Source organism: Ursus arctos, unplaced genomic scaffold, assembly GCF_023065955.2.
Source record: "Ursus arctos isolate Adak ecotype North America unplaced genomic scaffold, UrsArc2.0 scaffold_1, whole genome shotgun sequence".
Classification (NCBI taxonomy): domain Eukaryota; kingdom Metazoa; phylum Chordata; class Mammalia; order Carnivora; family Ursidae; genus Ursus; species Ursus arctos.
This window is the reverse complement of record NW_026622763.1, coordinates 50375066-50385168: the sequence shown is the minus strand read 5'-3', so window position 1 is coordinate 50385168 and position 10103 is coordinate 50375066. Positions and strand designations below refer to the sequence as shown.

The 10103-nt window shown below is 48.4% G+C and overlaps 1 protein-coding gene across 1 annotated transcript; it reads right to left on the bottom strand.

Annotated features, from left to right (window-relative positions):
• Positions 1-544: 544 nt before the first annotated feature.
• Positions 545-8302, bottom strand: SP5 (Sp5 transcription factor). The gene is made up of 2 exons (XM_026492584.4): positions 8084-8302; positions 545-7383 (listed from the first exon to the last, which is right to left on the bottom strand). The coding sequence occupies exons 1-2, from the start codon at positions 8132-8134 to the stop codon at positions 6235-6237; spliced, it is 1200 nt and encodes a 399-aa protein (XP_026348369.3). The 5' UTR covers positions 8135-8302; the 3' UTR covers positions 545-6234.
• Positions 8303-10103: the final 1801 nt, after the last annotated feature.

The following is a 10103-nucleotide window of genomic DNA, read 5'->3' as shown; positions in this document are numbered from 1 at the left end:
CAGGGCACACAGGCTTGCCACTGACAAGCCTGAATCGTGACTGATGACGGGAGTACTTTTTCCTTAGAAAACAACTGAGCGGCTTTCTACTCCAAACCCAGGCTCAGCGCAAAACCTGTTACCACAATGACTCTCTTGGCAGTTACTGCGGTAGTAGCAAGAAATGATATGGACTTCATCAAGGATCAAAAAAGAATCACGGCTTTGAAAGAAAAAGAAGTCTCCATCAAATATAATGACCTCAATAAGGAATATAAATATATAAATAGCTAAATGCTTACAGAACTTAGTTCACATCCCCTTCATTAAAACTTTAGCTCGATAAATAAAGGGCGATGTTTACAGATTTAGGTAATCTATTTCTTTTGTATGCTTTTTACTAATTAAAATCTATCCAACCTGGGATTACTTCAAACCATAATCCACTATCATATTTTACAATTTTACTTTCAACTGTGATGAAAATAATTTTCCCACTGATGTTCGCAAAGCCACAGTAAACATCAGACATGTACTACATAAATAAAACATGAATCTACAAATAGAACTATAAATTTAATTCACTTACATGTAAAATTCAGGCCAAGGAATGCAAATGTCTATTAAAAATACAACAGATTTAAGAGAACTACAGTTTAGAATCCTGTCAAGTTCTGCATTATAGGGAGCAAAGTCAAATAATGGGTGTAAATACTTGGAGCAAAGGAAGAGAGACACATGACATAAACTGAATTTTCATGCTAGAGATGAACACGGCTATATAGAAGACGATGACCTCCACAAGTCAAGAGGCGTACAGAATGGAAAAAGAAAACAGAATACATTGGGGCGCCTGGGTGGCACAGCGGTTAAGCGTCTGCCTTCAGCTCAGGGCGTGATCCCAGCGTTATGGGATCGAGCCCCACATCAGGCTCTTCTGCTGGAAGCCTGCTTCTTCCTCTCCCACTCCCCCTGCTTGTGTTTCCTCTCTCGCTGGCTGTCTCTATCTCTGTCGAATAAATAAATAAAATCTTTAAAAAAAAAAAAAGAAAACAGAATACAGAATGTAAGAATAAAACTCACAAAGACAGAAATAAGAGAAATAAGCTTTCGTGGTACCTTATGCAGACTTTAGGAAATTGCCACCAAATACTTTTCAAATTAGGACACATTTTCCCCACCATAAGCATAAATGAGGATTCAGCTTTGATATTTGCCTTGTGAATTGGATGAAATTAAGCTGAGGGCCAGATGTTTTCCATCTGTGTTTTAGAATACACTAAACACAAAATCATTAGAGAGTGCCCGTATGACTGAATGGTTTAACTTTTTATTAAAAAGTCAGGTAACATCGAGCTACCACCTTAGACTTTGGGTGATTTTAGTATATTTTTGATGTTAGAATTTTGACAAGTAATGAAAAAAATTAGATGAATAGTTTTGAGGTAAAAAGCCCTCCCACTTCATAAATAGGCAGCCCGAATCTTCATAATGCTGAAACAACTTCTGAAAAGTGAAGCTGCAGATTTTCCATATATCAAACTAGGAACTTGATTTATTTCCCCTGACTTGAATTTTGGTATTAGGTACACAACAAAATATATTAGTTAATACAGTTTATTATGTGTTGTGCAGAAACTACTGCAGTCCACATGCATGGACTAAATTAAGAATTAAGTGTCGAATACCCCACTGGGGATTATGCTTCAGTATAATCACTAAAGACATGGAAGGAAAAGTATATAAAGTCTAGGGAGGGAAGTCATCAAAATGTCAGCATGAAAATATATACTATATCAATCATCACATGCAAATCTACAATCGGTAGTAAGTTGTAATAGTAAAACTGAAACTATCGAAAAAAGTTGTGATGGCCCATAAGCTGTTTGATTACATCTTTGTTGAACAGTAGGACTTATTCGTTATAGTAAGGAACATTATGCAAGCCATTTTACAATGTCCATAAACTAATTCGAAACACTGCAGATTCTTTAAAAACAATCCAGGGAGGAGCAAGTGACACAAAGACCTTTATGCAAAAATGTGTTGAGTCTGAACATCACCAGAGAAAAATGTACTGTTTGTGCATATTGGATACCACATCAATCAGGTTACCGTTTTATGGGGCCCAACAATGAAATGTGTCCTTTTGGTGTATTAATCTAAATATAGATTTCATTGCCAACACACATCTTTCTATCCAGAGTTTTCCCTTATTTTTTCCTGCTGCATCAAACTGTGCCAGCACATATCCATATTTCAAAGCTGCCCTTGGTTTCCTACTCTTTTAAAGTTCCCCTCTATCATGCAAACCGGAGGTAGGTAATGATATCTGATAGAACATTAATATTACTTGTTTTGAGTAGCCCTAAATTTGGGATATTAGCAAACCATCATTCCGTTTACTAGAAAAACAAAGCTTGAGGGTTGAATTTGATTCCACAACACAGTTCATTTCCTAGTGAGACATCATCAACTTACTTCAACTTGTCAATATTTAATGTGAAGAGCTAAGGCAGTAAAAGTGGTTTGCAATTTTAGAGCCCTAAACAGCTTACTAGGTGTTTACATGAAAGTCATCGCTACCACTAGAATATTCTGTGAAACTCTCACAGCAGAACCCAAATAAATGGGAAACACTAAAGGTGCAGCTTTAAACAGATTTCTTAAAACCCCCCAGTCTTAGAACAGAAACAGTACAAATCAGGGTGAAAAACCGCCTTTCCTACAAATATCATTGTTTCAAATAGGTTTCTGCAAGAAGCATTCTCATCAAGATTAGTTTTTAAATTGGTATGTCTTTGATTGACTTACAGCAAAACAATTTAAAACAATGTACACAATAGGGTTATAAGATTTAAATTCTAACTGAAACTACACTAACGCAGTAAATGATACAGTTGTATTTTCTTTAACATAATTTACTTCCATTCATTACCAGTTCCATTCATTGCCATTCATTACTATTACAAATTAGTGGTCAGCTAAAGGTAAATATGCACAATTGCCTCTTGAGAAAACTATGGAATATTGTTAACAAGTTCAGAAACACACAATTCCAAATTACCTAAATAATTGCTAACTCAGTTTCTCCATGTTTCTAAGTTGTGATCAAAATAGTTCATTTATCATTTGAGTGTTAAATTTAAAATAATCATATCACACTAATTTTATAATTTTCCAAAATATGATACTTTGTTATATTTGCATGCTACTAAAACAGTTGCTTTAAAAATGTACTTGAGACCATCATTAACATATTTTCTTCAATTACTTTTTAAAAGTTAATTGAATTGGGTGGTAAGGTCTTTAAGTAAAGCTTTGAATATATGTTAGCAAAACTCTAAATAAAAAATAAATTCTACTTTACATTTAATAGCAATGTTTCTGAACTTTTAATTTGAATCTTATTAAATTTTCTGCCGACTGTGCTTAATTATACATCACTTATGCATATTATTTCTGGCATATTGATTTATTTCAAATACTTTTTAAAGTTCTAAATGGTATTGGTTGTAGAGCATGCGGGGGCAGTTCAAATTTTAACAGCTTATAAAATCAAATACACTTCTGCACTGTCAAACTTCTATTTCTGATTTATTAGCTTATTTTTCAGTATAAACATGAAATGGTTTCCTACACGGGGATAATAATATCATGTCATTGTGGCTTCCTGGCTTCCACTTGGATAACTTATTCTAAGGTAGTTGGAACACAAATTTGCACTGGCACAATGAACAGTCTTTCAGCTGTACCAAGCTAGCCTAGAAACTGTACTGTTACCACACTTTTTAAGTTTGCAGGCTTAATTAAGGAAAAACATAAGAAAGTTACTTTGTCATCACATGACTGCTATGCTTTTAAATATTATATATACTATATTTTTAGATAAATTCCATATACTTTATCTAGCTCTTCTCTTAACAATCATAAAGATAAACTTATAGGGAAACTTTACCTTCAACACTTTATCTGTTTAGATACTAGAAGATCGTGGCTGTCAATAACAGCTAGCAGATGCATTTCAAACTTGTCACTTTTCTTTTTCCACCAAGGGCATTCTCTTTTGAATGAGAGGATCACTTCAACTTTTCTGAGTAGAAGCCCTTGGGTCTTTCCACTGTACCAGGATTTCTCTTTCCCTACAATCTGCCAAAAACCCTTTCCTGGCTCTGAAGCCGATGCCAGGGCATGGCTCAGATGTGAGTTTCTGTAACTCTTCATAGAAATGATTCTCAAGAATCTTGATTTAGATCAAGATTACACACATAGATGTATATTAGCGTAACCGCGTAGTAACTTTCTGATTACTATTGTTTGCAAAACCATCACACCCCTGAAAATTTAGCTAATGAAACTGCCCTTCCCAGGCAAAAACCTCTGAAAACTCACATTCAATGTGTCATTCATTAGTTCCAAAATCTCTAATGAGAGCCGCCGGCTCTAAGGCACATCTCCACCATGACTCTAAGACTCTTTTACTACCTTGTCTCAAGTTAGAGTAAGATGCTATTTCTTAGGAATATAAAAGGACTTTCATCTCTGTTATGTTGATATTTGTGTGTGACTTAATTCTGTAAGTCTCAAGCACAACCCTCTAGCTCTTAAGAACCTACCAATCAGTTTGACTTCAAACAAAAGGAAAGGTAACAACAGTTTGTGAAATCCTATCAGTTTATATACACTTCTGCTCCCATGGAAAGACGATTCAGTTCCACTGAAATCTGGCATTAATGATTCTACCTTAACATATTAACAAACATTCTTTGATAATTTTCTTTCTTTGATAATTCTAAGTCAGAAGATTAAGATTTCAGTTTCAGGTTTAAAAACTCAGATACTAGCAAACATCAAGGAACCAGTTGAGTCGAGACACTTGAAAAAACAACTGTTAACTTTTTTAGAGACAGACGAGAAACCTAGATAGGAGTATTCCTGGCTCCTCCCTGAGCAAATCTTGGTCTACTTCAAAGATTTAAAAAAATAAATAAATAAAATCCCAAGATACAAAATGGAACTAAACTTCCAGGCCCAGCCAGAAATCCCTAAGTGGCTATTGTGAAGCAAGACTCTTAAGATTTTCACAGCATAATGATTAAGAAGAAAACAAGCAAGACAACGCATCCGCATCCGAGGTCACAGCTTCTTCCCAGGGCAAAGACCAACCCTGAATGAGGGCCCCCAGTTTCTCTGTAACTCTCCCAAATCTCATCTGCGAACAGATCCTTGGGTCTCCAGTAACTCTTCAGACACCAGCATAACCCGCTGCCAGGAGGAAGCAAAACTCTAGTGTGACCTCTGTCCCTATAGTATCACCAAATGGAAAGGCACAGGGAATTAGCCAGATTAAAGAACGCGCATTGTATGTGCAGCAGGTATCAGACTTTCAAGAGAAGCGCGACAGTCTCTGGTCAAGTCCTAAGGCCGCATGATCTATCCTCTTTACCACAAATCTGACCCTGCCCTACTTCCTCCGTCCACGCACCCAACACACTTGCCCAGACCCTTCCAAACCAAAGAAACCTCCACTGAGGTAGCCTACAGGAACCGTCTTCGCGGTGAAACCTGACCGCTTTATAAAGCCTCCCCGAAGAAGAAAAGATCAAATGAGACTGGCTCAGCCGGGTCCCGAGGTGACCCCGGAGTTAACGTATTTATTTTCACGCTGCAACTGCTGATTGCTTTACAGAGACATTTCATGCTGTAGCTCTGCATGGAGCTGAGGACAAAAGTTAACATTTTTATTAACGTTATAATTATTATAATTATTCTTTAACAAAGCTATTTAAATAACCTGTACAAAGCTCGGCCCGGTCCTAGCCAAAAAAAAAAAAAAAAAAAAAAGGAAAGAAAGAAAGAAAGACAAACCGAGCACTATTTCAAATCTCCCAAGGTCCTTCTGCTTTAATTTAGCAGTGTTTCCTATATACAAGGTCAGCCCAGTGTGGTTCCCCAAAACTGTAGATCTCCCAGACGGTGGGAATGAATGGTTTAGAGCTTGAAACCACCCTTGCGTGACGCAGAGCTCCCAACCCTACCTCCCCTGCTTCTTCTAGGCACAGGGTCCCTGTCCGCAGGTCGGGCCAAGGAAGCTGGGAGCCTGGCGTCGCTTTGGGAGACGCGCAGCAGAAGGCGCAAGCGCCTGCTGGGTTCTCCCTCGGCCAGGTGCCCACAGCGCCCCGGAACCTCCCCGAAAAGAGGTGGTGGGACCGGAGTCCGAGGCGGGAGAGGCTTCGAGTACCCCCAGGGGTGGGCTCACAGGTCCCGCGGGTCTTCTCGTTTGACCCCGGCCTCAGCAATTTTGAGCTTCTTATTCTGGTGCGTCTTGACATGCTTGGCGAGGTGGTCGCTGCGCATGAAGCGCTTGCCACACTCGGGGCAGGCGAAGCGCTTCTCGCCCGTGTGAGTCCGCAGGTGCCGCTGCAGCTCGTCCGAGCGCGTGAAGCTCTTGCCGCAAAACAGCCAATTGCACACGAAGGGCCGCTCGCCCGTGTGCCAGCGCAGGTGTGCCTTCAGGTGCGACGTCTTGCCATACACCTTGCCGCAGCCCGGCACGTGGCACACGTGCTGCTTCTTCTTGCCTGGCTCTGCCTCGGGGGCGCCGCCAGCAGCCTGGCAGTTGGGGCAGCGGCAGCGGCGGCACCTCCTGGCCGTGGCCGCCAGGGGGGCTTTGGTCTGCAGCAGCGCAGCGATCTGGCTCTGGTACTGCGCAAAGTCCGACGGGCCCAACACCAGGCCCCGCTGCAGGGCCGCCGCGGCGGCTGCGGCGGCAGCAGCGGCCGCTGAGGCAGGGAAGCGGGGTGCGTGGGGGCCTCCGGCACAGGCGCCGGAGAGGCTGCCCCCCGGAACCCCGGAGGTCCCCGGACCAGTGCCCGCCTGCGGGATACTCCACCAAGGGAGGTCGTCGGGGGCCGGGTTGGGGGACAGCTGGCGGCACGTGGGCGGCGGTGGCGGTGGCGGCGGTGGCAGCAAGTTGGAGTAGCCGGGAGGCAGCGCGGCCTGCCCTGGGTAGGGCACGTAGGCGGGCGCGCAGCTGGCGGGCAGCGCCGCCATGCTCGAGGGCAGCATCTTGACGGGTGAGAACTCGTAGGGGTACGAGGGGTCGGCAGGGGGTGTGAGCGGCAGCTCGTGCGCCGTCCCGAAGGACGGCTGCAAGTGCGTTTTCTGCGGCGTCAGGCCCAGGCTGGGGTGCGGGGGCGGCAGCGCGCCGGGTGAGTGCGCCGGCATGTCTGCGGTCCAAGGGTGAAAGAGCCTGGAGGGCGAGCCCAGCGCGGGGTCGTAGGGCACCTGCAGGAAGTCCGGGGGCGCAGCGGCTCCGGGCTGGCCGATGCGGCTACAGGTGGCGGCTAGCAGCGCCAGGGGCGAGTGCTTGCCCAGGTCCGGGGAGGCGCTGGGGGTGCGGTCCTGCATGGGCGGCGGCAGGAGAGGGCGGAGAAGAGACAAAAGGTTAGCGCTCCCAGCGCTGTCTCCGGGCCGGCCCGCCACCCCCACGTCAGCTATTATACCGCCGCCCCTCCCCCGTCCCGGTGTCCCTCCCCCGCCACCGCACCCCGCGCACGCACCCACCAGTATGGTTAACTTTTGGTGCCTGCGCTACCTGAACGCGGAGCGCTCGAGCGCTTCCTGTGAAACTACTTGATGCAAAGAGACGCCATCCATACTCAGAGAAAGCAGGCACAAGGTGGGAGGGAAGAGGGATCCGACGGGCCGCTCCCGGCTCCGCGGTCAGAAAGGGTGTGGAAACACCCACAGCCCAGCTGCCCATTCGCCAGCCCTCCCATCTTTTAAGCTCTTTCCACGCTACTCTCGCGCTCCTCCTCCGCCCGCCCCAGGCTGAAATTCAGCGGGAGGGCCCAACAGAGTGAGCTCGGGCCCTGTTCTCTGCCAGACGCGCAAGTCCGATCAACCTCCGGGTCCCTCCCCCAGAGGCCACACTCTAGACGCCAAGGTTAGGTGCGAAGTTGACGTGGGCACCCCTCGGTCTGACTCTAGCGGCATCCACCGAGCAGGCCCCCTTGGAGATTCAGGGTGCCCAGAGTGCCAGGATCGATCCGGACACGACCCTTCCCACCTTTCCCTCGCTCCCTCCGAGCCCAGACCTGACCTGGAGGAAGGCCTGCAGAGAGTCGTTCCGGAGGACGGCCACGGCAGCCATAGCTACAGCTTGCGGGCCGTTGGCTGCGGAGCAGGGCGCAGCCGAGGCATGGAGACCCGAAGGCGAGGACGAACTGCAGCTCAGCGGCCCTCCCCGGCGCGCTCTCTGCGCTCCGGGGCCCTCCGCGCCAGCGCCCCTCGTCCGCACCCCGCTCGCTCGCCCCGCGCGCGGTCTGAGCGCTTCAGGATCACCTCCAAGAATTTGATAAGGACTTTGCTGGGCCGCCAGCCAGTCAGAGGGAAGATTTATGGCTTTGAAGTTTGCCGCTACCCAATCATCAAAGAATAGCGGCTCTTTCAGAAGCGAAAGCAAATCCTTTGAATCCACAAAGCTCCTATGGTGTGTTTGTTGGTCGGGATAAAAGAACTGATTATTAGGGGGGATGGGAAGGGAGGAGATAAAGGCGGGACAATTAATGAAGTAATCACTATGTGGGAAATGTATATACACAAATAATTGGATTTTCCTGATCAAAGGGGGCCTTGCCGCCTGGAGACCCGCGCTTGGGTTGCTGGAGACACTCGATCCTCCCACCCCCCCCCCCCCGCAACTCCCTTGCAATTAAAGATTTGCACCGAGGCAGCGCCCAAAGTGACAAAGTGTCTTTGTTATCTCCACAGAAATCTGCCTTTGGCTTCCAGGCGCGGGACTTTGAGACTGAGATGAGGGTAATTCTCCCCTCCCCCCGAACTTGCACACCCCACACCCGAACAGCACACGCAGCGGCCCGCGCACACCGCGGACCCGAGGGAATGGCCGGGGCGGGGCGTGGGACGCACCTCGCCCAGCGGGCCGCGTGCCCCCCCACCCCGCCCGCAGCGGCAGAGCTGCGGGCAGGGCTGTGACCCGGGGCGGGGCCAGGCGGCCGCCCATGGCGGCGGTGGGTGGCGCGCACGCTCCAGGGCCGCCTGCCTGACAAACCACTGTGGCTCTCTTGTGACATTCCTGTTCGCGACCTGGAAGTTTTCTCCGGCCACAACTTTTGCAAATAGTGAGCCTGGGAAAAACACCCGTACCGCGCTTACCGCCAAAGCTAAGCTTGGCAGGATACCCAGAAAAAACCATAATATACACCAGAGGGGAAAAGTGTAGCGTCCCTCTTCTCTCTTCGGGCTGGCAGCCCTGGACGCCATGGAGGGCCGGTCAGGCGGCTGGCGCTGTTAGGCCCCCGAAGCCCCCGTTAGTGCTAGCAATTTCTCCCCCTAACCCGGTCCAGAGAGTGCGCGCTCTTTGCAAGCCGCACATACCTACCAGGGAACTGCTTGGAAAAAGTAAGGCGCAGTTGAGGAAACCTTTTGTTTTGAACAAACCACACACAGTACGAGGGAGGCCCTTTAACAGGAAAGAAAAGTCAATAAAAACTGTTGTTCCCGTCACCTTTGGAAAGACAAGAAAGTTCGGGCGCGTGGCGTGCGTCCCTGGTCAGGGAAGCTCTCAGCCCGAACGCTTGCTGGCCCGCAGGCCTGACGGCGGAGGGACGGTCGGCCACCTGCCTCGGTCGGGCCGGGGCGCCAGGCGCGTGTCGCCGGGTCGCTGCGAACGCCGGGACCTCCTTTCCCGGGAGTGCGGGCCGAGGGAGGAGGAAGAGGCGGGCGGGGCGCCGCGGGGTCCTCATGGCACTGAAGGGGATTAGGGGCGGGAAGGGCCGCTGAGGCCTCCCGCCGGCGGCCGCCGCTCACGTGGCCGAGCAACCGAGTGGGCTCCCTGGGCTTGGTGGACCCCGCTCCACGCCGGGCCTCCCCGCAAACACGGTCTCCTCTCTCCGAGGCCGCCGGCTATGCGGGGCTCTTCGAACCAGGTTGCGTCTGGCCTTCTGGAGACGGTACCGCGGCCGAGACTGACTTGAGAGGACGGACCTTGTGGCCCAACGTGCCGTGTGGCGCCAGCGGTTAACCCAACTCCAACCCGCTTCTGATTCGCAGACTGGGCTGTATCTTGGTGCCCTCTGCATTCCCATCAGGGGTCGGGG

What these genes read in the sequence shown, in the direction of transcription:
- SP5 (XM_026492584.4), bottom strand. Translation starts at nt 8,134, where the DNA reads ATGGCTGCCGTGGCCGTCCTCCGGAACGACTCTCTGCAGGCCTTCCTC. An exon ending in CTCTGCAGGCCTTCCTCCAG is followed by an intron (nt 7,384 to 8,083) that starts GTCAGGTCTGGG and finishes CCGCCCATGCAG; the next exon opens with GACCGCACCCCCAGCGCCTC.